At 37.0% G+C, this 27,987-nt stretch overlaps 1 protein-coding gene across 20 annotated transcripts in view; it reads right to left on the reverse strand.

Annotated features, from left to right (window-relative positions):
- SLC4A7 (solute carrier family 4 member 7) overlaps positions 1–27,987 on the reverse strand; it is a 107,118-nt gene continuing 79,131 nt past the window's right edge. For 10 of the 20 annotated variants that reach the window (XM_021071474.2, XM_084990112.1, XM_021071464.2 and 7 more), the window contains 13 exons: positions 26,853–26,986; positions 25,547–25,792; positions 23,638–23,743; positions 21,025–21,186; positions 20,521–20,634; positions 17,557–17,718; positions 17,130–17,381; positions 12,325–12,393; positions 10,846–11,019; positions 7,354–7,485; positions 6,275–6,372; positions 3,397–3,504; positions 1–1,504 (listed from right to left, as the gene is read on the reverse strand). In XM_021071474.2, coding sequence (XP_020927133.2) covers positions 1,423–1,504; positions 3,397–3,504; positions 6,275–6,372; positions 7,354–7,485; positions 10,846–11,019; positions 12,325–12,393; positions 17,130–17,381; positions 17,557–17,718; positions 20,521–20,634; positions 21,025–21,186; positions 23,638–23,743; positions 25,547–25,792; positions 26,853–26,986 — 1,839 coding nt within the window. In that variant the 3' untranslated portion in view covers positions 1–1,422. Of the gene's footprint in view, positions 1,505–3,396; positions 3,505–6,274; positions 6,373–7,353; positions 7,486–10,845; positions 11,020–12,324; positions 12,394–15,499; positions 15,816–16,604; positions 17,382–17,556; positions 17,719–20,520; positions 20,635–21,024; positions 21,187–23,637; positions 23,744–25,546; positions 25,793–26,852; positions 26,987–27,987 lie in introns of those variants that run through there. The other 10 variants (XM_084990115.1, XM_084990113.1, XM_021071469.2 and 7 more) reach the window with 2 other exon arrangements.

The following is a 27,987-nucleotide window of genomic DNA, read 5'->3' on the forward strand; positions in this document are numbered from 1 at the left end:
TTAGCAAGAACAACATTTATTTATTGTATATGAAGCTAAAATATATAAAGGTTGACTAAAAAAGATTTGTTATAAGTTAAAAAAGCTCAGAAAAGCAAAATCTAAATAACATAGACAAACACAAAATAGAAGAATGTCATCAATCTGAGCTATACATAACAAGTCTCAATTTCTTTTAAAATACAAATATGGCAGTACTTTATATAAAGTCAAATATGTAAAATCAAATGCTTTCAGATAATAAACCATAAATGCAAGTGAGCACCAACTATTTACATTAACAATTTACCCTACACTTGTTACTTTTTCAAATACTTAAGCATATCAATTAAAATAAATAAAATATTTTAAAATGAAATCACAGATAACAATCTATTAAATATTATCTATACAACAGGAAGAACGTAAATAGAATATGAAAGGTAATTCTTAATAAAGTAATACTGATCATAAACCCACTTAAGAGAATTCTGACTCCTGATTATTTAATCATATTGCCTATAATAGCAAAACAATCAAGGACTTGAACCTGATATAAGCTAAAACACATTTGAAGTAAAAGACTGCAAAAGCAGAGAACAGAGCAGGCATTTGGGACTCAGGAAAAAAAAAAAACAAAACCCTACAAAGGGAACAAAATTTAACTATTGTAAAGTGGTATTTTATAGCTTCTAAAATTCAAAAACCAATGACTGGTTTGAGGGTTAAATTATAAGATCATCTGCATTTATACTTGTCTATCAGAAGGGAAACCTAGAAATGGAGGCTTTTAAGATTTAAAACAAAATTTAAAAATATAAAGGTCAAAATGAGAGTTCTTATCTAGAAAGTTTCCACTGTTCTACATTTACAGCCAAAGTTCCCATCACTTGTGAAACATGATAGACTTACATGGACATGGAAAACACACACACAAACAGCAGCCATGACTGATACCATGCATGACCCAGTACAGGCAGACTTCCTGGTCTTCCCACAATGCACTAGCAGAAGGGAAATAATATGTGAAAATTTCTATAACTCAATAAAAAAATGTAAATATATGGGCAAAATACTTATCACCGAAAGTTGGTGAATTGCCACTGTTGAATAAATAGATTCAAAGAAAAGAAGACTGAAAGCATTTCCCCACATTTTTCTATTTGCAGAACAGAAAATAAAAATTTTCAAAAGAATAAATACTTAAGTAGTAAGAACCGTGTACCTCACTTCTAAGAGACTATTTCATTATACAGTCTCCATGGTGCTCCTAAGAAACTTCAGACACTATTTCAAAACACCCAGTAGTCACACATAATTAGCATGACATTCAATATTGTTATACATAGTGACATGGGATACATACATTATATATACATACACACACATATGTATATATATCTATATCTGTATATTTATATACATAATCTTCTTGGTTCAATTCTATAATGAAGTTTCAGCATCCATGTATTTCTTTGTTGGTTCATCTTCAATATTTATTTTCACACTTACAGGTTTTTCAGGGCTATTTAAAATGAAGAATGAGAATAAATGACTTAAGTGGACAAATATTATATTCTAAACATGGCTAACAGTATATCTCCATCTCACTTTTTGACATGACTATTAAAAGTACGAACAGATGACTTGCTATTATTATCTTACTGCTTTCTTTTCCTATCAGTAATCTTAACTGGAAAGGCTAATATTAAAAAGTCTTAGTTTTTTATTTTAATAGTTTAGCCACCGAAATACATGTTTTTCTTACAAGTGAAGAGGAGCTCTTTTAAGCTGCTTCGTATATCATGACTATGATTTTTCAACCTTAAAGAGTTGTAGCATTTGACTTTTACTGACAAATTTGTTAAAAATTAACCTTTGTTAAGATAGCCAAACATCAAATAATTTCCTGTAAAATGTAACACATTTACAAACCTTGTCTCCCTTAATTTGGTTCACGAATATAACATCACACATATTCTACATCTTCAAGTTATTATCAATGTATATGGATTTAACTGGTAACTGACTTCATTGTAACATGAATATCTGGGCTTTGAAAATTTTTCAGAATAGAAACATGCTATGGTTTGATGCCTTCTCCAGACAAAACTGAAGGAAGATACCCCAAACATTTTCTGTTGAATAACATAAGCAAACATTTTTTTCTTCCAGGTGATTTTGAATTGAGGGACAACATGAACGAAAGGCAGAAGCATAAAAGAATAATACTGTAAGGTCTTTATATTGATCCTAACTATACTAACATTCTGGGCCAGGGGCAGGAAGAAGGTGTGGAAAATCACTAAGAGTAAAAAGAGTATCTGGTGAAATTCCGGCTGCATGGAATAATCCAAAATGACCGAGTTTAACTTAAAACCTTTTGAGATCAAAGATGGAAGTGAAGAAAGGAAACGGTCCAGCTTAGAGAATTAAAACTCAAGAAAGGATGACAGAAAAGCAAAAAAAAAAAAAAAAAAAAAAAAAAAAAAAGTTGATGAGAAGTTAGGTAGCAGCAAGGTTCTAAAAGGAAGTAGGTAAATATGGAGAAAAACCTAATCAATGATTATCAAAAAGACAGTCGCCAGAATGACAATAACATAGCTATGTGAGTGCTTGCCTGGAAAAGTCTGGGTTTGATGCCCAAGCAGAGTGTAACAACACGCAACATGGTGTCTGGCACAAAGTGTACACTAAATAAGTATTTGTTGACTGTGAATACCCTATAGGATAATAATATCTCACTTCTCCAAAGATCTCAGGGATGAATGACCAATGACTGTCAAGCCAGAATTCAAAGTGAGGGGAAAAGGAAGGAAAAAAGGGTGGTTACACAACGAGAACCGTAAGGAAGGGGTTAAAAAAAGTTATGAAATACATGGTCCATTACAAAACTGAATGGCCTTTATATCCATGGATTAAATGTCTTACGAATACCTACTCACAAAATTTTACCCTCTCTAGAAGAAATAATAGGCTTAAACAAAACAAAAAAAAAACCAAAATGTCTTTTTTCTTGAACAGAAACCATGACTGAGGTAGTATTCTATTTCAGCATTTAATCCCTAGTAATTATCTTTCTTTATATGGTTTCTGATCCTTTATATATTTATTCCATATGTATATATTCATTTTTGATAAAATAACTCCAACTCTTTTTTTTTTCAAATAGGCAACTCTAAAATTAAAAAAATATCGGAAAAATTAGTACCTATATCTGATTCCAGGATATAGTAAAGTGATGGATGGATATAAGAAGAAGGAAGAAAAAGAGTAAGAAAAGAAGGTTGGTTTTGTCAAGTAAGGAGAATATAAATTATGTAAACTGAGTTAAATTTAAGGGTTTTACTTAATAGCTATCCATAAGTAAACTGAAAGTTGGCTACAGTTAGAAAAAGCATAAATCATTACGGCTACCTCGTGTTAGATCTGGTTACTTTGGCATTCTCAGTATTCATGGACAGTGCCTTCCACTGTGCAGTTTTGGCCATTTCATCTGATATGTTAACAACTGAGGGATCAACACTGAAGAACAAATATACTTTCTGGTTAGTATTCATTACTTGCAAAAGCATTAATACTGTCATTCTTATTATCTATATAGTATTTGTTTTCATAAACTTAAAACTGACAGAGTTCCCATTACGGCACAGCAGAAATGAATCCGATTAGGAACCACGAGGTTGCAGGTTCATTCTCTTCCCTCGCTCAGTGGGCTAAGGATAAGGATCTGGCGTTGCTATGAGCTGTAGCGTAGGTCGCAGACACAGCTTGGACCTGGCGTTGCTGTGGCTGTGGTGTAGGCTGGCAGCTGTAGCTCCGATTAGACCCCTAGCCTGGGAACCTCCATATGCCACGGGTGCGGCCCTAAAACACAGAAAAAATAAATAAATAAAATTGAGAAAACTCTCTGCCATGCACTGTACCAAGGTCTAGCAAGTTATTAGTATTTTGGACTCCTATTATAAAGGTCTTATGGAAAACTGCATCTTTCTGTATAGTCAAAACTAGGAATAAGATTAATTAAATTGACAGTGATATCCGAAGATGGTCATCTTGGCTCTAAGTACACTATTGAAATAACAAAAAAGAATACATTAACGTGTGTTTAAATATAAAAAGCGATACAACCTCAAGTCAATTCGAAAACTTTTATAATCGGTACAAATTTCAACTTCATCAAATACCCAGAGTATGTAAAATTACAATTATGATTTTATTACCGTATCAGTAACATTTTTCAGTGTCAAGGTGTTACTATATAAAACTTATCAAAATCCAAAGAACAAAATACTCTCATTATAAGAAAAATGTAACCATTCCATATCCCTATGAAATACTGTAAAAGTTATTTCCAGACCTCAAATCCAATAATGAAGATATTCATTAAATAATACTGTGCTCAAGGCTGTCAGTCACAAGTAATATGAAAGTACTCGGAAGTTCAGAGAAATACAGCTGCAGGTCCTTTTTCTTCACCAAAAGGGAAACATTTCACGAAAACAAGCATCAAATACAAATGTCAAGTTAGGCGTTAAATTAAGAATGTGATGTCAGCCAGGTGATAAATGACTAAATAGCAGTCATTTAGAAAGTTCTGGCTTTGCTCACACTTTAAATCTGCACGTCATTTATGCTCTAGGACTGCAGAGAGATGTGACTTGGTCATAGGAGAGCCTCTCAGAACAAATGCTTCATCAAGACAAGTTTGAAAAGGGCACACATTTGAACACCCTGTGGCAGAGCTGTCCAACTTGAAACCCTGTCTACCCCAAGTAAAGTTTCTTTGTTCAGCTGCCAACTTTAAATAACTGAAGAAATTCTTGAAGCATCTTCTAGCTTCTAAATGTCCTTCTCTAAGCAAGAAATTCCTCATTAGTAGACCTTTTCTGAAGAAAGTATACATTTTGTTTTTCCCCAAAATAAAACTAGATAGGAAAAAATCCGTGTACAGTAAATATATTATTTTCACAGTTTCCAAACACTTTTATATGTTATCTCATTTCATTTTCATGGCAAGTAGAAATTCTGGCAGATAAAGAGGTCAGCCAGTTCCTTGCATTCTAGATGTTTAAGCAAAGCAGCATTAATCATGGCTCTTGTCATCATTTAAAAGATAAAAGTAAATATACATCTACCCATTCCTTTTGTGAAATATCAGTTTAAGTATGGATTGCATTTAAATTTGTTAAGGTCCATGCATAACCACAGTGAGAAAGTGATAATGCAGAGCCTATAGAAATTAAGTGGCAAATAATCTCAGTGAACTGTTAAGTCACTAATAACTATCATGACAGTTCCTAAACTCTTTTTGGCAACAAAGTCAATACATTAACTCATTTAACAAACATTTATAGCATCTAGAGAAGCAAAGGTTGCATTTGGATACATCACAATGTCTATACTTGGCATTTAATTTTAAGTACATAAAAATTTGAGGGAAAGTCATGAAAGGTAACAAACAATAATACCAATGTTGAAAATTAATGGTAAAAAGTATTAGAATATTACTTGTGAATTCATTTATCAAAACTAATCAATGCATATGGGTCCAAATGCAACCTCTATACAAACTATAAAGATTAGTTGAAAACAGGTTAAAGCAAGCTCATTAAATATCAACAAATATTTTTCATTAAGTGGTCAGGAAAGGGACCTATATACATTCTAAAACTGATTTGTCTACTATATTTATAACTATCTCATTCTATATTTCATAACCTTTAAGGTATCCTTGCCAGATTATTTATACAAAGCGCTATTTGAGACATCTGGCCTTCAAACCTGGTATGTTTTGTTTTGTTTAGGGCTGCACATGCAGCATATGGAAGTTTCCAGGCTAGGGATTAAATCAGAGCTGCAGCTGCTGGCCTACACCACAGCCACAGCAATGCCAGATCCAAAGAGCCACGTCTGCAATCTACATCACAGCTCACGGCCACGCCAGATCCCGAACGCAATGAGCGAGGCCAGGGATGACCCCAGGTCCTCATGGTTGGGTTCACTACCACTGAGCCACAATGTGAACTCTGATTTTAAATGACACTGAAACAAGAGGAGTGATGAAAGACAGGACAACCTCGCCTACTTGGCGTGCAAGCTGACGTCGCCTATCCTCCTACCTGTGAGCATGAAGGGGAGATAGCAAAGCCCTCTGTTAGCCCACATGCCAGGTTCAAGGTGTGTCATCTTTTAAAAAATAGGTATCATGACTTTAGAGAAACATTACATATGGCTTATTCATGCACCTGACGTGTATCCGAAGTACATTTTACAAGATAAAGCTGCATCTCACCTGTATTTCAGGGCCTTAACTGGAATCTGCAAGAGGCTTCCCCCTTCAAATGGAAGGTGCACAGTGTCTTCACCAGCGTGAAGCATTCGCTCAGCCTCCTTTAAAGCACAAACATGAAGAGGTTACCTTTCCCAGAATATTTCTAGGAGAATCAATTCATATGTAACATCCTAAAGAACTAGAAATCCGACCTGGCAATATTAGTTAATCTGCCATGACCTAAAATTTCTCTTTATTATTGTGAACACATGCTTGTGGCACAAGATGAAAATAACTTGTAAGGATTAATTTCCAAGAGGTTATAACTTTCATCTATGTAAGTTAATCATTCCTACTGCTTATCAATTTTGCTACATACATCAATTACTAAGTAGGTGTACAATGAGAGACAAAATTTTGTGAAATCTCCTGGCTCTCACTATAATACAACATAATCAGAACCTCATTTGGATAAGGCAGGGTTTCTCAATCTCAACAATACTGACATTTAGAGCCAAACAATTCTTCATTGTGGGAGGGAGTCCTGTGTGTACAGGATGTTCAGCAGCCCATCAGGTGTCAGTCGCAGACCCTTCCATTCTGAAAATCCAAGTCACTCCAGGAAGTTTCCTGGTGGCTCAGTGGATTAAGGATCTGGCATTGTCACTGCAGTGGCTCGGGTTGCGGCTGTGACACAGGTTTGATTCCTGGCCCAGGAAATTCCACATGCCCTGGGCGCAGTCAAATAATTAATTAATTAATTTTTTTACAAAGTCACCCCAAGTTGAGAGCATCTTAGCTAAGAGACATGAACCAAAATCATGACATGATTATATGGGTGAGGGAGGGCGGGCAGTACAAGAAGACACCGAGAGAGCATTACCTCTTCCTTTTTACTAATAGAAACCCCACTACTTGAGGGTGGTAATGTACCCAGCCTTAACAAAAATAATAAAAGACAAAAGAATAAAACCTAAACTAAATTTCCTAGTACCCCTTGCAACTCAGCATAGTGGCCTATCCTCATGGATGCTAGTCAGGTTTGTTAATTGCTGAGCCACAACGGGAACCCCACACATTTAAAATTCTTATGTTTTTACCTCTTTCTCTTTTTTCTTTTTGTCGTCTTCTTTCTTTTTCTTACTTTCTGGCATAAGATCATCAAGCCAACTAAGCTCTCTCTTTGTGAAACACAGATCCATGAGTTTGCGTACGAAGACTAATGCAAGAACCTTTAAAAAGTGAGGGAGAGAATATTGAGTAACATCTAAAAATACACACAATATATCACTTGGAGAAAAAAAAAAGGTGATATATTTGACCACATGATAATTAAATGTTTTGCATATCTATAGTAAAATCAGACTATGAACTGGGAGAAAATATTTGTAACATATAAGACAGCTATAAAGTGTTTCTATCCAAACTACACAGAACTTTTAGAAATTCATGAACAGGAGTCACAAAAACCAATAATAGAGACAGGCAAAAGATAGGAAATAGTAAGAAGAAATGGCCAGTGAATACATGAAAACATCTTCAACCTCAGCGGCCATGAAAACAAAAGCAAATTAAAATAATTATACGTCTTTTTCACAAATATGGTTGGAAAGTGAAAACCTAGTGCTATAAAATGGGTTCGCTAATGTGCGGCTTAAGAAATTTTAAAAAACCTCTATCTACTTATATAATGTATAAATGTAAAGCAATAAAAATAGTAATCTTGTTTTGCTGTGAAGAAACGCATCCTGCTTAATCTGCCTTATAGTTTCCTGCATGGTGTCCACCTAGCGGTCACATAAGACAGGCACCACACAGCGCTGCACGGAGGACACGCAACACACAGCAGGGAGCCAGGACTGCCAGGCCTCAGCAAATGCCAGAGAAAGCTAGGAAGGGGCAGAGAATGGTTTGCTCCCCTGGGGTTTTGTGGAGAGCAGGGCCCTATCCTGTCCCATCTTGATTTCTGACTTCTGGCCTGCAGAACTGTGACACAAATTTCTGTTGCTTTAAGCCAACAAGCTTGTGAAACTTTGTTACAGCTATCCTAAGAAATGAATACAGATATTATCATAAATTATTTTTTTTCTTTAAATGGGTTTCTTCTTTTAAATTTATTCTTAACTATTTTAGTTTTTGGTCGCTAGTGTGGATACAATTTTTTCCATTTCCATCTTTAGAATGATTACTAAGATACAGCCCGTATATTATACTCAAGTTTTCTTGTATTCAGCCACCCTAACAAAATCCTTATTAATTCTACTAGTTTTTAGGTTTTATTTGCTTCATTTGGGTAAATAGGTACACAATCACTTTACTGACAAATAATGTTATCTCCTTTTTATACCAATTATTGTACTACTCATATAACAGAATTGTCAATTCATATCAAACAGCAATAGTAAACAGTGAACTTCTTCCTCTAAATCAACCACAAGCCCCTGGGTTAAATTTGCTCTACCACCTGTTTTGTATGGCTTGTGAGCTAAGAATAGCTTATGTAGATGAACATTTATTATTGATTTGATGATAGGAACACCAACTTTGAACTCCAATTATCCCAAATAAAAAAATTCCACTCTTTTCATTAGTATTCTTTTTTTCGGTTTTTGTTTGTTTTGCTTTTTTAGGGCCGCACATGCAGTATATGGAAGTTCCCAGGGTAGGGGTCAAATCAGAGCTGCAGCTGCTGGCCTACACCACAGCCACAGCAATGTGGGATCTGAGCCACATCTGCAAATACCACAGCCATGGCAATGCCAGATCCTTAACCCAATGGTGCAGGGCCAGGGATCAAACCTGAATCCTCATGGATACTAGTTGGGTTCGTTACCACTGAACCACAACAGGAACTCCCCAGCAGTCTTTTATTAAAAAACAAATAAACTATATACTTACTTTTTAAATTTTATCAATAAAAAATTGCGGAAACTTCTCTCTTGCTAAATTAAGTGCCTATACAAGAGTCTAGTGGTCTACAGAGCCAAAAATTTACCAACCTGATGCTTTACATAAAAAAGTTTGTTGACCTCTCCTCTAGATGTTCATATTTATTGCTATAGATTCATGTATTATTTTCTTAAGACCCTTTGCATCTCTTCCAAAAGGCTATATCTTTTCTCTTTCTTTTTAGGGCCACACCCACAGCAATATGGTGGTTCCCAGTCTACAGGTCCAATAGGAGCTACAGCTGCCAGCATACACCACAGACACAGCAACACCAGTTCCGAGCCACATCTGCAACCTACACCACAGCTCATGGCAATACCGGATCCTTGACCCAATGAGTGGATCCTAGTGGGTTCGTTAACCACTGAGCCATGATGGGAACTCCAATCTTTTCTCTTTCTTAACCTTTACATATTTTGCTCTCATTTTCTTCTTTACTTATGAGTTTATCCATTATTAATCTTTACAAATAAAAAACTTGGTTGTATTTAAGTTTTTTTGAATAATAAGGGCAATGAAGGGCATACATTTTCCTAAGAGTATAACTTTAGCTTTATCTCATAGATAAAAAGTTACTCATTTCTTTCTTTATTTGGCTACACCCACAGCATGTGGAAGTTCCAGAGTCAGGATGCCAACCTGTGTCACAATAGTGACAATACCAGGTCTTTAATCCACTGAGCCACCAGGGAACTCCCCAAAGTTCCTAATTTCAGTGGTTCCACAACGGTTTTTTAAATTCTGTTTTCCTTCAAGGCTTATTTCAGAATTTGATTTCTAAATATTGAAGATTTTTTAATGAGTTTTCACTATTTATTTAAAACTATATTTGTGATCAGGGAATATCAAGTGGATAATTTCCACAGCTTTTTAATTTATAAAGATTTTTCTTTGTGGCCAGGTACCTAACCAACTTCTAAAAATTATCTGCAAAAGGATGAATAGCCTCTATTTGCAAAATGCAATTCTGTAATGCAATAATTTAATGAATTATATTCATTCTTATTAATATCATCTATAATTCTTTATTGCTTTTTAACTTCCAGATCTATTCATTTCTGAGAAAGATTTATTGAAATATCCTATTAAAGAACCATGATGTTCTGGTTGCTTTGCCTTTTATATCTGGCTATCATGTTTGTTCCATAAATATCCTAAGCTCTGAAGTTTTTCAAAAGTAGAAAACAGGAGTTCCCATTGTGGCTCAGTGGTAATGAAACTGACTGGGGAAGGATATTGGTTCAATTCCTGGCCTCACTTAGTGGGTTAAGGATTCAGCATTGCTGTGAGCTGTGGTATAGGCCAGGAACTATAGCTCCAATTCAGCCCCTAGCCTGGGAACTTCCATATGCAGTGGGTGCCGCCCTAAAAAGACCAAAAAAAAAAAAAGAGAGAGAGAGAGAAAACAACAACAGTGTTCTATAGCCTAATATCTAAAAATCAAAACAGGCCAAAATTAAGAAAATGACAAGAAAATTCAATTCTGAAAATGACTGGCTTCACAGCTAGAAAGAGCTAATTCCTCAGGTGCTTAAAAGTCCTTTGCTCAAAGTCAATTATAAATATTAATAAGATAATTACTACCAAAACACACAAAAAAATGTTATTAATTAGTGATGAAGTCTTAAAAATAAACCCCTCACCATCATGGGGAAAACGACTGCAGCAGCTGAAGCTTTTATCACCCACAAGAGGACCAGACAGGTGAGCTGGATGACCGTGAAGATATGGACCTTCCAGAGAGGCACATAGCGCAGGTAAATCAGGTCGGGTTGGTGCTTAGCAGGCATTCCAAATAATTTTATGCGGTCGAAAAACTATGTATCAAGTGGAAAACAAGACAAGAAAAAGGCTTCAACAAAAATATCATTTCTGCTACTTGGGAAAAGAAATTCCACTTTATGGTTTTGGGATTTCAACCATAATAACTTCCTTGATATGTTCTGACAGCACAGGCGAAATGCTTCAGGTTACATCTTGATCCCAAGAAGGAAAATATAAAGGCAACCATTTGAACAAATGTAATTCAATAATCAGAAAACTAGTCAAAATATTTAATTTGGGCAGGGATAAACTCACAAGTCATTTATTCCCTTTTAAATTGTCTCCTAATACATAAAATCAAAGAGTAAGACCCTCCCAAGGGTCTTTCTGGGTCTAATATTGCCAATCTTATGAAAATGACCTGAGATAACTATAAGCAATTTTCCATCCACGGAAAGGGAAACTCTGAACCAATCCCTTGGTCTCTTTGAGCTTTAATTTCCTCATTTATAAACTGCGAATAAGATCAGTCCTACGTATCTCACAAAAGTGTCGTAAGACAATCAGGTGAGTTAACGTGATCATCTCTAGACCCTGGACTGCGTGGACCCAGACATGCGCAGCTCCTGCCTGGTGGTATGGTTGGGGTGGGGGGTGGGGGTGGGGAGGGCGGTGACCCCACCTGAACAGCTACATGACCTACCTTAAGATCAGGTCCCCACAGATCTTAATAGATTCTATCAGGCTGGTTCCCAAAAAATGCCATAAATAAGACAAAACAGGGTACTGAAAATAAGAGATTCTAGGCTTGACTCCACGGCTTACTTAAAAACCTTCAGTAAGTCAAGCTCTGTTTCATGATTGGGGGAACTAGTGTTTCTCCCTCTTCTGTTTCCCAAAGTTGTTTTGAGGATGCCAGAAGATCATTTATGGATAAGGCTTTATAACCTGTATTGCACCATACAAATGGCAGGTATTACCACTGTTACAGAAAATGAGTTAGTATTTATGTTTTCTTTTTAAGTCATTGAAATCGCGGTTCTAACATGTCAGAAACAGTATTTTTTTCCCCATTCCAATCCTTTCGATCCTCCTTCTTACTAGACTAGTCTTCATTGATGGTCACCTTTCATTAGATTCCATTAAAAATAGGCAAGGACATAGCCATTCATGATCTCATTCTCAGGGGCAAAGATGTACATACAATAATGCAATAATTACTTGGAAAATGTGTTTCTGAAGTCACCTGCTCCCAAAATATCAGAGTTGAGAATAAATCACTAGCATCACAAAAACAATCTTTGCAACTATAAAACATTTACATTTTTCTACAAAATCATTAAATACTTAAGACTTGCCTGGATTCCTTTTAATGAGGAAACTCCCATATAAAGGAAAACACCATACAGAACAGGCATTGGAATAAACTGTAAGTAAAATGACCACAATTAGAACCCATACTATGAAAACAATTTCAGTTAAAAAAAAACAAAAAACAAAAAACAAAAAACATAAAAAATCAGTCAGTGAGCACCTATGGAGACAGACTTAAGTAAAAAAAATACATAAAAACATAGTCAGTGAGTACCTATGGAGGTAAAATTAAAAGATCTTTCAGTGACGAGACCTAACTTTTCTATAAACAATAACTTCCTTGAAAAATCATCTGTCTGCTACATGTTCCTTCCTAAGAAGAGGTATGTTCAGAGGTTAGGAGCACAGACACTACAATGAGACGACTCAGTTGGTTTAAAACCCCAGTTAACATCTTGTTAAGCCTTGACCTCTCTGTGCCTTGGTTTCTATATCAGATTGTCTTGAAGATTATTAAAAAATTTCAAACACATACAACGCTCAGAAAAGCACATGGTACGGGTCGATCACTCAGAAGGAGTGAGCCATATTATCACTATCACCACCCTAGAGTGACTATTATTCAGTATTATTTACTGAACATATATAATAATTCAATTCCACCCCCAAAAGAAAGTCCTTGTTGCTCTGGTAGTTAGAGGGAGCCCAAACTGCCTCCCTGGTCCACACCGCAGGCACCCTACAGGAAAGCTGGGAACAGGTCCCATTCATTGTCTCAAACAACACACCCAGCACTGCCCTCCCACAGGGAGAGGGCCAAGAGCACAAAAGACTTAAACAGTCACAGAGGAGACACACTCCCTGATACTCCTCTTTACTAAACCACCTGGGGTGTTCTTACCAAAGGCCCTGGAAAAGAAAGAAAACAGGTCAACAATCTAACCAATAACCTCAGGAAAGCTCAAGAAAATATTTTATCCATAAGACAACTTCAGAATGTCAGGAAAAATGGGAGTTCTCGTCGTGGCACAGTAGAAACAAATCTCACTAGCACCCAAGAGGATGCAGGTTCAATCCCTGGCCTCCGTCAGTGGGTTAAAGGGTCCGGCATTGCTGTGAGCTGTGGTGTAGGTCACAGACACAGCTAGGATCCTGCGTTGCTACGGCTAGGGCATAGGCCGGCAGCTGTAGCTCTGATTCAACCCCTAGCCTGGGAACCTCCATATGCTGCGGCTGTGGCACTAAAAATACAAAAAACAAACAAACAAACAAACAAAAACCCAGAATGTTTGGAAAAATGAATAATAAGAATGGGGGGGAAACCTCTCAGAAATGAGAGATACAATTATAAAAATAATTTAAAAGGATTTTGTGATTAGACTAAAGATATCAATATAATGATAAGGAAAATGGAGAAGTTTTATAGTGAAAGCATGAGGACAAGAGGAATCCAGGAAGTATAATATCTGTCTAACTCAAGTAGAAGAAATATCTAAGAAAAGAGAGAAGAGGAAATAAACAACTGAGGAAAATTCCCAGTTAAAGGCACAACTTTCTAGAGTAAAATGACCCCCAGACAAGTAGGGTCAATTAAAAGTCCCCAACTTTCTACTTAAATATTCTAGCGAAATTTTAAAACACTAGGAGTAAAAAGGACATTTTGGCAGCTTCTCAAAAGGGGGGGGGGGAGCCTCTAAAGATACAAAAACCAACAACTATCTGATGTCTTATTAGGACCACTGATCTCTAGGCAAGAATAACTTTAAGACTCAAAAAGTAAACTTGAACCTTGAAATGAATATCCATCTATTAGTCAAATGTAAGGGTAATTTTCAAAGATATAAAAACTATGAAAGTTTACTAATTATGCTACCATACATGAAAAAAATCACCCAAGGAGTTCCTTTAGCAATACAAAAAAGAAATGTAAAAAAAAAGTGGAACCTATATATGTACTTTTTTTTAAGTAAGAGGAGTTAAAATATATTTAAGAAAACTTGTGTCTTGAGGCTTGGGTTATTTTTCTAAAATAGCAGGAGTTTAGAGAAATATTTCCACCTCCACAGGCTGATCACACCACTTAAATCCTCAGCGAAAATTTAGATCACAATACTGATTGTGCGTTCCCAAAGGGCTTATTTACATTTTTATAATGTAGTTTATAGAAAAAGCACAGGATGTAAACATTAGTAACCTCTATAATAACAAAAAACTTAAAACCGTCAACAAAAGGCAAGTGACAGAAGGGAGAATGGGATGCTGGGCTAACTCCTCATGACAACATGACCTGAGGTCAGAGGCTCCCAAGGCTTGTGGTCTCAGTCCATCTCCTAAATAGCAGTAGATTCTATATTTATAGCACTTATAATAAATAGGTAGTTAGATAAATAGGTAGTTAGATAAATGGGAAATAGATATTCACTGTAGCAGAAATTAAAGAATTTTAAGTTATTTTAAATACCTTTCAAAATAATAAACTCATTCCATTTAGTATAAAGAACATATTTTTACTGGAAAACTATAATTTTCAAAGAACATAAGATTGAGTGAGAAGAGGAACACTGTTCTGTATGTCTGTAAATCTCTCTAGTGGGTGGCTTAACAGAAGACAAATGAATTCTCATAGCTGCACCTGCATTCAATCTGTTGCAAGATGCTGTGCTGGCCGAAGCATGTGAAGACAATCCAGCCTCACACAGTTATCTAACTGGAAAAGGAAGGATCAGGCAGACCCCCAACATGGTGTCCAGGACTCCCAGAAGTCCTCAGACTAGACTTTATTAACAAGTCTAGAAATATAGATATAAAAAACAGACGACTTGTGGCTGCCTAGGGGCAGGGGGGTCAGAGAGGGACGGCATAGGAGTTGGGAGTTAGCAGATGCAAACTATTCTATACGAATGGATAAACAACAAGGTCCTACAGTGTAGCACAGGGAACTCTAGCCAGTCTCCTATGGTAAATCATCATGGAAAAGAATATGAAAAAAAATATATATATATATTGTACATGTATAACTGAGTCACTTTGCTATACAGCAGAAATTTATACAACATTGTAAATCAACTATACTACAATAGAATTTAAAAAAAGAATTACTATCTTAGGTAAAGAAAATAACGTGAGAAATAAAATGAAAGTGTGTAAAACTATAACGGTGTTAACTACCAAAATAACCTGAAAAACTAAGAAGTGAAAATTTTACCTCTGGAGAGTTCCTTTTGGAAAGTGAGAGAAAACAGACTAACTCTCATTTTATTGTTCATTTATTTACTTATTTATTTTTTCTTTTACATCTGCTCCTGTGGCATATGGAATTTTTCTAGCTATATGCAGTTAATACTTAAAAAATTTAGGAGTTCCTGTCATGGCTCAGTGGTTAACGAATCTGACTAGGAACCATGAGGTTGCGGGTTCGATCCCTGGCCTTGCTCAGTGGGTTAAGGATCCAGTGTTGCCGTGACCTGTGGTGCAGGTTGCAGATGTGGCTCGGATCCTGTGTTGCTGTGGCTGTGGTGTAGGTTGGTGGCTACAGCTCCGATTCGACCCTTAGCCTGGGGACCTCCATATGTCATGGGAGCAGAACGAGAAAAGGCAAAAAGTCAAAAAAAGTAAAAAAAAAAAAAAAATTAAAAGGCAACCTTCATCAGTAGGAGACTGAACTGAATACTTCTCTCGTGCCAAGCACTTCTAACAACATACCACTCGGCATTAACTGCTCATTTGCCTATCTGTCATCAACTAGATTGCTTCTTCAAAGAGACAATAACATGTCCTATTTATTATTGTTTGCTTGGTACTTAACAGCCCAGAAACTACTCAACAAATATTTGGTCCATTAATTGGCTTCATGAAAGAAAGCTAAAGAATTCTAGTATTAACTACAATTTGGAGGGTTAATATGTAACACATACTTAAGCACACTCCAAATTCATACCCTGATGTATAAATATTTACAACTTTTTACTCAGTCGTTTTCTTTACAGCAAAAATAACTACAATGCCAAGGGGGAAAAAATGGAGTTGAGCTCTCCATGACAAATAGAAAATTTTAGATTAGATACTTAGCTCTATTTGCTATAGCTACCGTTTTTTCTCTAAATCACTAAATTCAGTCGATGTGTATAGTAAAAATTAGCTGTGACTAAAAGATGTTTAACATAAAGTATAATTTCTTACATGTTTCATTTATAATATTAGCTGGTTTGGGGTTTTTTGTTTGTTTTGTCTTTTTGTCTTTTCTAGTGCCGCTCCTGAGGCATATGGAGGTTCCCAGGCCAGGGGTCTAATCAGAGCTGTAGCCGCCGACCTACGCCAGAGCCACAGCAATGCAGGATCCGAGCCTCGTCTGTGACCTACACCACAGCTCACGGCAACGCCGGATCTTTAACCCAGTGAACAAGGCCAGGGATCACACCCACAACCTCAAGGTTCCTAGTCGGATTCATTAATCACTGAGCCACGATGGGAACTCCTGGTTTTGTTTTGTTAATGAGTGCTACTACTTATGTTCTATTTAGTTTATCAGGAAGAATATATTAATTAATAGCAATATTATTTTTAATGTTTTGGTCAAATAACTCTTTCATCCATCTTTCAATATTACTTCCTCTAATATTCCTATAAAATCTTTCAGATCATAACTAAGCCATGGATTAACTCCTTCCAAAGCTTTTATTGTCAATACTATTCTTTTGCATTATTTTTATATAGGACATAATCTGACACTGAAATGTCTAGACTACTAACCACTACTCCAAAACATTATTTTTCAAGTTAAGTCCTAGGAAATTAAACTAATTTTAGTTATTTTAAAAGATTTTTAGATATTGCAATAAAGAGATTTTACCTTTAGTACTGAAGTCATGAACACAGACAGGCCCATTAGAATAAAAATCATTAGCCCTGTAACCCGCTGTTCACGGATTCCCAAAAACTTGGGTTGTTCCCCTGGAGCAGAACATTCAGATTCAACTTTTAAGCTGTTGACATGACTTATTGACAACACTGTTGCAGCCACAAACCATGGAAGTCCCATGACAGAGCAAACTCCCAACATAACACCAACCATGAGCAAATCAAGATGATAGCCAGCTCCTTTCTGAAAAGTGAATGAAACATAAATATTTGTAAGCATATTGTTTTTTAGGTTAAAATCTTCTACTACCTATAAAGAGAGAAGAAATTAACCTGACATCTTTTAACCTTCTAAGTCATTATGAAAAAACCTTCAACTCAAAGAAATTACAATACTTGAGACAAAATTTTTAAATTACCTTCAATTTGTGTTCCTTTCTGTTTATGATTACAGCTGTAATTTGTTGATCCATAAAGATGAGAATGGTACAAAGAAGAGCTGGAATAGCAGCTATTAATAAGGTCCACCAAGGATTTTCTCCCAGCGGGCTTATGATCCAGCCCCTATTGGCATCAGTAGGCTGTTTAAAAAATTCAAAGTTTAATAAAAGAAAGAAAGAAAGAAGTTTTCTTCTCCTACTGCACAAAATTTCCACAGCACAGACTGTCTACTCCAAGAAATGCCACGAGATCAGAAAGAACTGGATAAATCTTGGGATATACTGTGAATTATTTCAAAGACAACCATAGGAATTCTTCCCACCCCTAGAGACAGGCCCCTTGTTCACATGACACAGCCACTCTTTCCATCTAGAAGTGGAGTCTATTTCCTCCCCTTTAACTTAGAGGACCTTATGATTTACTTTAACCAACAGAATAAGGCCCTAGTGACACTCTGTGACTTCTGAGTCTTGATCTCAAGGGCACTTGCTGCTGCTTCTCTAACCCTCCTGGAACCCTGAGATGAAGTTGTGGAAGAAGGCTGGACAAGCTTTTCCGAGGATGAGAGCCAACATGATGAGATGTTGGAGGGAGGCGACTCCTCCAGGCACCTGAACTGAGGCGTGTGAATGAGGCCGTACTGCCCCCACCAAGGCAATAAAGACAAAGCCACAGAAAGACAAAGCTAAGCCTGTCCCAATTGTCACAGATTTATGAACCAAAAAAAAAAAAAGGACTGCTATTAAAGGCATTATGTTTGGGGAGGTCTGTTTCACAGGAATAGACAAGTGAAGCAGAGTAACAACACTTCAACATGCTTGTATACAGTTCATGTCAAGTGAATTAATCCACCTACTAGATGAACTTCTAAACTAGCCTGCTTCAGAGATCTTACAGAATAGTGATCCTAGCAGTCTCAGCACTCAATCGGTGCACTATTTTTCCAAAGCATCGACTGACAAAAATCTGGCACTATATCAGATACTAATACATTTTCAGTGCTATAACATAAAATTTGTTTTATAATAAAACATTTTTAAAGATCAGTTTATCAGGAAGGATATATTCTTAGAGGATGTTGGATATATTAAAATTTAAACATGTTTCTACTTAGACTTCATATTAAGCCTGTTTTTTCTTCATGAGAACATTTGTCAATACTAAAGGGAAATTTACTATTTTTGAATTCAGGTATTCCATCCCCATACTACATACATTAAATGGCTTCATATTCAATAAATGAATAAAAATGTTTTAGCTATACAATGCATATATTCTTAACTGTTCCTTAATTTGTTTTCCCAAATGTATTTTATGCCCCTTTAAATCAATTTGCTACTTAAAAGCTAGGTGAGTAAATGAATAACAAGGATATATTTGGGAACCAGAACAAGGATATGGGATCAGGACTACAGGAAATTCTATCAATATAATTTATAGTTTCATCTATTTGTAAGACTTAGTAAAAATAGAATGACTTTGATACAGTCATCTCTTAATGGCCTAAAATCTTTAGTGACTCAGTATCAATGCTTTTAAACAAAGCTCTCCAAACTTTTTTTATTACATATTCTTAGTGAACAATATATATCCAATGGCTCTATACTCATTTATGTATTATGTTACTAACAATTATCCTTTCACTATATTCCTTATTTCTAATGCCCTTTAAATCATCTGCTTCTAAAGGAAGTCATGTAATTTGCTAAATGTAAATATAAGCAGCGACACAAACACATGACTATTAAAAATTTCCAGGGAGTTCCCTTTGTGGCTCAGCAGTTAACAAACCCAACTAGGATCCATGAGGGTGCAGGTTCGATCCCTGGTCTCACTCAGTTGGTTAAGGATCTGGCATTGCTGTGAGCTGTGGTGTAGGTTGCAGACCTGGCTCAGATCCTGTGTTGCTATGGCCATGGCATAGGCAGGCAGTTGTAGCTCCAATTTGAGCCCTAGCCTGGGAACTTCCATATGCCACAAACGTGGTCCTAAAAAGCAAAAAAAGAAATCCAGAAACTGAAGTTCTCTTGCAACACAGCAGGTTAAAGATTCAGAGTTGTCTCTGCAGTGGCCTGGGTCACTGCTGTGGCATAGGTTCCATTCCTGGCCTGGGAACTTCCACAGGCCACAGGCACAGCCAAAAAAAAAAAAATCCAGAAACTATCCAAAAGCTGCCACTTCCAACTTAGAAGGGAAAATAAATATCCAATGCTATATTGTGCACACTGTGTATTGTACACAAAAGAACTAGAGTTTACTAATGAAATCAAAGGGCTCATAAATGCTTCGATTAAGCATCATTTTTCTTGTGGGGAAAAAAAATTTTTTTTGATTCTCTCCTGATTCTGCTGGAAAATGTTACAGGAAGCTTTCCAATTACTGTCAGATATATTATACCACTCTCCTAAAACTTTTAATGAGGATCTTTTGCTACTCTTATAAATTCCTTGAGTTACTTCTTTATAAAGGAACAAAGAATGGAAAGGAGCAAGGCCAGGGATCGAACCCACGTCCTCATGGATGCTAGTCAGGTTCATTAACTACTAAGCCATGACAGGAACTCCAGAGGCTATTCATATTTTAGAAATAACTCCCGGAGTTCCCGTTGTGGCGCAGTGGTTAACAAATCCGACTAGGAACCATGAGGTTGCAGGTTCCATCCCTGGCCTTGCTGAGTGGGTTAAAGATCCGGCGTTGCTGTGAGTTGTGGTGTGGGTCGCAGATTCAGCTCGGATCCCACATTGCTGTGGCTCTGGTGTAGGCCAGTGGCTGCAGCTCCGATTAGACCCCTAGCCTGGGAAGCTCCATATGCCGTGAGAGCGGCTCAAGAAAAGGCAAAAAGACAAAAAAAAAAAACCAAAAAACTCCTTAGGAGGCAATGTCTCACTTTAAGGTAGTTTAGTGTCCCCAAGTAACATACGGCCAAGTGTTTTAATCCTTACCTCGAATTTTTCAGGAACATGAAGCTTAGGAGATGGAACTCCTACAAGGTAGTCAATTACAACCATTATTACTATGGTGAGAAATACAGCAAAGTCACTGATTGTCGATCGCACCTATGTTAAAGAAATTATGTTAGTACACAAAATAGAAATACTATGTGTCCTTTCTAAATAATTCTTTTTTTCCACAGACTAAAATATGCCACTAGATAGTGTGAATGAGGTTTTTAATTAGTGACAATGTGTCAGTGAAATTCATGTTTAATATTTTTTGCAAAAGAAACACATTTCACAGCAACCGACCATCTCCCATGACCCCGAAGTCTTCCTACCGATAGCTCAGACATGTAACGTACACTTTTCCCTATAAATAATTTCTTTATAGCTATGTCGCCTAAAGTCCTAATCTCAAACAAAATCAAATCTTCCGTTTTGAAATAAACCTAGGAAATGAAAACTAAAAACATGACTACTATCAGAACTCCAAAATCACACCCTGATTACCTTGGTAGGAAAATAGCGCTTGGTCTTAAATTGCTTGAGGAATGAAGACAGAAAAAACGTCGTGAAAAATAAGATGACACACCAAAAGAGCACATCTGGAATATAAGGTCCATGGTGACTACAAGCTGATCCTACAAATGTACCATGAAAGCTTTTACATTCCTGAAAAAAAGGGGGGAAAAACAGAAAAGAAGAGGGTAAAGAAGGTTTTCAGCCATCCGGTAAATTACTAAGGAACTTTGATGCCTCTGAGATGATAATGATAGTAAGACACACCATTATTTAATGTTTCACTCAGAAAAAAAATTACAAGTCAACACTAACACACCACCAATTTTAAGACATATCCTGAGTTCAGGGAAATCATGGTCTGACACATACATCTTACATCACTGAACTGAAGGACCGTATTCTGTCAAGCTATTCCATCATACTGCTTTCTTTCAACTCCTTATTTCCTTCAGTGATAGGCTTCTCTACTGAGCATTAATTCCCTAATTTTTTTGTTTGCATTCTCAGTCAACAACGTCACTATCTTTACTTCTGAACAAGTTGCTTACAACAAAAGCAACATAACGAAAATTACCACTCTGCCTTTTTACCAATGCTGAGTAAGAGACGGCTGTAATCATAAATTCCAGTCAGTAATAAAAACTATGTTTGACTTTTCTGACCATGAGAGTAAAGCAAGGGACTGTGTTGGAGTTCTGTGGTGGCTCAAGGCATTAAGGATCCAGTGTTGTCACTGCTGTGGCGCAGGTTCGATCCCTGGCCCAGGAATGTCTACATGCGATGGCCAAAAATAAATAAATAAATAAAACAAGGGACTGTGAGCATTAAAGTTGACCACTGAAATAATAATACGTTAATAAAATCAATAATATAATAAGTAATAGAGCATAATATAATATAATTATAGAAATATACTGACTTGATTTTCCTTTGGGGAGAAAAATAACTGAAAGGTAACCAGAGTAACGAAGGCACGTGGTCACAAAGTCATCTCCGTATATATTCTAATGAGACTCATTTTAATTTTTGGCCACACCCACAGCACACAGACGTTCCCAGGCCAGGGATGGAAGCCAAGCCACAGCAGTGACAACGCTGGATCCTTAACCCACTGAGCCACCTGGGAATTCCTAATGAGACCCATTCTAAAAACAGAACTCAGGTTTACTGAAAGAAAAACAGTTAAAGGTTCCATTATTCTCAATTTCTATCTTGTAAGATTAGTAATCCTGCAATTTACAACATGGGTCATGGAAATAAAAGCTATATCTACACACACACAAAAAAAAACCTGTTGGGATTGGGGGGTGGGGGGATATACTGAGGGTTTGGAATGGAAATGTTATAAAATTTGGTTATGATGAGTGTTGTACAACTATAAAAGCAATAAAATTCATTGAGTAATAAAAAAATGAAAAAAAAAACCAAACCTGTTGGCCTGTTAGATATCAAGAAAACCCACTGACAAGGCCCATATCTATAATACCAAGGCTTCTTATTCATTGTGACATGAGCTTTTTTCAACAAATCACTTTCCTCTGAGCACCCTGAACTTTACCTCTTTCCTAACAAAAATGACTGTTTCAATATAAAAGAGCAAAGCTTTACTCTTTTAAACCAGCACTGTCCCCAGAGCTGTCTGTGCTGGTAAAATGCAACATGTCTGATGCTCAGCACAGCAGGGGTCTAGCTACCCAAGGGGACTGAGCACTTGGAATGTGACTTGTGCAACTGAGAGACTCAAGTTTTAACTAATTTTACTGAATGTACACTTAAATAGACACATGTGGCCAGGGACCACCATACTAGCCAGTCATAAATTACCAATGGGATAAAATTTCAGATGATACCCCTCCAATGATGTATTTAGGAGATCACTCTCACCCTTAGCGAGAAAAGCATGGCCTACAATTGCTTACCGATATAAAAGGAACCAGAGAAGCTCAGGAATCTTGGCTCTAATGGATACTGCCAGCAACACTGGACATCTTTATTTCTAAATCCCAACCTTGGGAGTATCCAAAACATATTTGAGGGCTAAAACTATATTTCCCACCAGAATACAGAAATATGTATGTAATAGTCTTCAGTACCCAGTAGGTGCTCATTATAGGTTTTGTCCTTTCTCCTTTCTTTCTCCTCAGTACTTAAGTCAGACTCAGCTCTGCAAGGTAAGCAGGTTGGGTGTGAGCATTCTTAATCTCCTAAATAAGTGGTTCATGGAGCAGACAGACTGACAAACAGAAGAGGCTGGACAAGTGGATTCAGGCTGCTGAATTGTCACCTCTAGGACCTGCCGCTAGAGGCCCATGAATTACCAACCCAAGTAGAATTAGAGACCTGAGGCATATTCACATCTTTCCAATAATTGCATCCTGGAAGTCGAAAATAGTTTGTTTAGGTTACCTTTAAACATCTTTTCAGCCTACACAACTTCCGTACATGATAAATAAAAGTGTGGTAACACCTATTTGGCCAACACAACACTCTATTCTGAAAACATACTATATCCATTAATCGAGAAGAACATGTCAGTTTACTCAGAGAAAGCTAGAGAACTAGGCTGCTGTTTGCACCATCCTTCGCTTCACATGTACTCACAGAAACAGTGAGGTTCCCCCAGGGAATGTCCCGGGCTGTTACGTTCCTTTCCTCCCACACCTTCAGAGTTTCATTGCCAGGGTGAGGAGGCTCAACACAAACACACCTGAGAAATGAGAATTGGAGAAAGTCTTAACAATGCTGCATTTTGCGTTTACATTTTATTAAACTGACCACTATGTGGTGGCTTTAGCTTAACTTTTTCTCCATGTTGCAAAGCATGGAGACTAAAAAGTGGGAAACACATCAGAAACAATGGAATGGAATAAAGTTTGGCTTGTACAAATAAAACAAAACAAATAGAAATCTCAACAAAATGTTTACCAACGAAACTGGTTGGGCAGCTCCCTTGGGGGAGCACTGTTTTCTTTTGCAAGGTCAGGCTCTACGACATCTTATCCACTCACCTCTGTCGGAGCTGCTGCTGCCTCCCCGTCTACACACAAGGTGCACTGGTTCCCATCTATTAATTCTAGCCCCACCTACTCACGTTCATTCTTTACTCATCTTAAGATTCATTCTTACAGTAATAAGTAAAACACAGTCTTTCAGGACAGGATTAGGAGGAGCAAAGCAATCAGAGCTGAGTGCATATCCAGAACTATCTCACCTGCCTGTAAAAGCTAGAAACACATAAGCAAAGAAATCTCTAAAGGTGGATTGCAAGAGACAAACAGGAACATTCTCAGTTGGATTTGGAGCTGTGAGAGAAAAGGCAGGAGGCTGGACTTTGGATTCAACACAGAGGCTCTATCGTTTACCAGCTGTTAGAGCCAAGTCAAGTTTTAACCTCCACGAGCCTTGGTTTCTTTGCACAGAGAAGAGGCTGTGACATGAATGACTAACACCATGACATGCATCATGCAACACTCCTAAAACAGTGCCTGCAAGTGCTCACAAAATGTTAGCAATGTTCACACGTAGGAAACCCTGCTCTAACTGGCTGGCAAGAGCTATAAAAACCATGCTTCTTAAAGGTCCAAGTCGCAGGGAAACAGAGAAGACAAAAAATAACATTAAAAAATTAACTAGTTTTGAGAGTAAAGAAGATAACACAAAACAGATTTGGCATCAAAGTGTCACTGATATTTCCAAATAGGTCAATGTCTTATAGGAAGTTTTGTATCTCTCCCTGGTGTGTCCATCAAAGCTGAGAGCGGGCAGGGAAGGCAAGGAGAGAGAGTGTGAAGGGAAAGGGGGAGGACACAGGGATTAGGGGCTCGGGTGGGCAGAAAGGGGGCATTTTTTGGTAACCACATTTCCCAATGTAGGTTAGTAACGCAGGAGCTCACTTAAACCAAGCATGCTGAAGATAGCAAATACAGGCATCTTCCTCGATATGCCTAACTGTCATAACCTTTTTGATGTTTAAGTTGATTTGCCAACCCTTTGTAATAACTATTATAATTACTTTTCAAATCCTATTTCACTCTAGAGTCTTAAAATGTATTTTCATGTCATGCTTTTCTTAACACAAAGATAATAATACACTAAATGGCATAAAACTGTGTACTGAAATTATTCTTTAAAATAACTTCTAATAAAAATTATCGGGCTTCAAAAATGTTAGTGAAAATGCAAAATACAAGAGGAATATATGAATATATGGTGGTCAGTTGCCAAACGATTGAACTTAAATTGGCTAATCAATTTAATTCAACAGAAGACAAAAAAAAAAAAATACTTGAATAAATTGTTCTAGTGAATAAAAATAACTGAGCCTGTTCAACTGCATTTACGTCCCCTGAGTGCTCTGCTAAGGTCTCATGTGTAACAATCGGCCAACCTCCACATGGTGGGTTGGGTGGTTGGCCAGACAGTGAGCATCACGTTGCAAAAAATCCATCTTCTTTGCTCAGACATCGCTGCAAAAATGCATTTTAATATTCAGGGAAACAGAAACACTTACGAGTAGCTGGTCAGTTCATCTAAATTGTTGTGCATATTAAATGCATATATTTCTCCTAAATGAAAGAGCTTCTCCAAAGCCTCGTAGATGAATATGATGCAAATGAGAGCTGCAAAAGCCTCCTCGGTGAACCGGGTGATGTAACACACAAGACTGCTTGCATCTGTGGCAACCAAAACAATGCACAAGAAAGAAGTCCACAGACCAATACTTGTTCTCAAAGACAGATAGGAAAGGTGGTAATCTCTGTTTAGAAGGAAAAATGTGGACATGATTAACATAAACATGCCAACAGTATTGGTACTTAAAATTTTCATAACGAGCAAAAAGAACAGTATAAAAACCTAAAATTCCTAAAAGAGAATAAGCCACAGAATAACAAAATAATGACTAAAAAAAGCTCTACATGTTTTTCTACTTAAACTGAAGACTAGCTGCCTATTAGCAGACTTAGTGGTTATATTTTACTTACATAAAAGATTTACAGTGAACATCTAATAGGTAATCAATACTTCAAACCAAAGACCTCGCTTTAGTTAGGAGGAGAAACAACAGATACGCAGCCGACAGAACAACTGGATGTGTGTCACTCTCTGAAGAGCCAGTCGTTCTGGTGTCAGCAAGGCAGCCACGCCGCCCCCCCACCCCGGCGTTTGACCCTGTTGCTCCTCTACCACCAGTATCACCACAGGCAGTGACTCCATTTTCCAATTCAATTTCAAATAGGATATTACTACCACAAAGTCTAAAACACTTCGGGCCACTGCATTTCCTATTTATCTGTGTATTGTGCCAGGTCAGAGTCAGAATCAGTGAAGAAAGAATCAGAACAAGAGTAATTAGAGGAATCATACATGTAACAGCATCAAGTTGTTTTCAGACTAAAATACTCCACCGCATTTCTCTCACACAACGAAGAGCCCCGAGTGTCAAATTCCAGGGCTACAAGCTATAGTACTTGCCCTGACTCCCCACCATCATCAAGCCTCTCGGTGTTATCTCACACCCCGTTCCTTTATAAAACCAATATACCATCCAGTAAACACAGTAACACCTTCTTACTGGGTTGAAACTTGCTAACACAAGGGATTTTTATTGTCCCTCAAGCGACTTGCTCATCAGTACTCAAATCCATTAATTTTAAGAGTAGGGCTGACCACACTGAAACCCCAAAATATTGAAGTATATGTACTGCTTGGATCCTCTTCTTCAGCTATTAAATACATGACGTACTTTTAGGTAAAGTTAATAAACAATACTATATAATTATACACGTTTGAAAATACATGTGACAAATGTTACATACCTGCAGAATTTAAATAAAATTTTTTCAAACACTAAAACTGGACCTGTGCTCCCCAATATTGTTAGAGGTTGCCCAGCAAACAACGAATAGGCAATCCCAGTTAATGATGCTCCAAAAAGAGACTCTATTGCACTCTGTTTAAGGAAAAAAGAAATGAATAAAAGTAATACATCGTAAACATATTTCTAACCTATGTATACATATTTGACATCTGGAAATAAAAATATTAATCAAGTAGTTAAAAATATAAAGCAAACACAACTTTGAATCTCAAATTTTAAATTTTAAATATGGGGAAATTACAAATACATTTTAAACACATAGGGAAAACTGTTTTGTTTTCACATATTAAAGGTTAACTTTTGCAATCAACCTTAATTTAAAACTCAACACTCAGGGAGGCAAGGGGGGAGGGGTGAATAGAAAATGGACACAGAGGCTCCACCCCTATTATTCGGTACACATTTGAATGTCTGAAGTAGTTCATTTAAGAAAATACAAAACATTAAATACTTGATCCTGCGTGCGACCGAAAAGAGACTCCTTCAAATATTTGATCACATGAATAAGAACTCAGCATGTGATCCTACCTTCAGTTTGATTGCTTAAGTGCAATTTCCCACAGATTTTAAAGAAATTAATCTGATAGGCTTACAACAGATATCAAAAATGAAATGCTTAACATAAATAAAATAGATGCGAAATGTTAAAAAAAATTCACAGCAATCATAAATGAGGAAATATTATATTAAAGATGGGTTTTTAAAAAAAGATAAAAAGAAAGACTCAGAGAAATCTTAACTGGAAGCTGGCAGGCCAATTTAGTTTCACCACCAACATTGCATCCTAAGTGGTTAGGTAGGTTGTCAGTTGGTGAGGCTATGTATGCCACTAGACAGAGGGGAAGGATAGGAAAGAAGAGTCACCATTCACAAACATCAAGGTCAGCTGGAGTGCATGATTAAGAAAGGAAAAAGCCCACCCGCCTACTCACCCTCAGTAAAAGGCAAGGAAAGAAGCTTGTGAGAAACAAGCCTCCTGGAAGAGGAGGCAGTGCAGCAGTGGACAGAGCAGGGCTCCAGAGCCAGACCTGATGTAAAAGATGGTTCCTTCGAGGTATGAAACCAGGGCCATG

This window comes from Sus scrofa, chromosome 13 (genome assembly GCF_054392235.1).
Source record: "Sus scrofa isolate SSC_HxYL_T2T_F1_AM1 chromosome 13, Sscrofa_HxYL_maternal_Yorkshire_Landrace_v2.0, whole genome shotgun sequence".
Lineage (NCBI taxonomy): Eukaryota > Metazoa > Chordata > Mammalia > Artiodactyla > Suidae > Sus > Sus scrofa.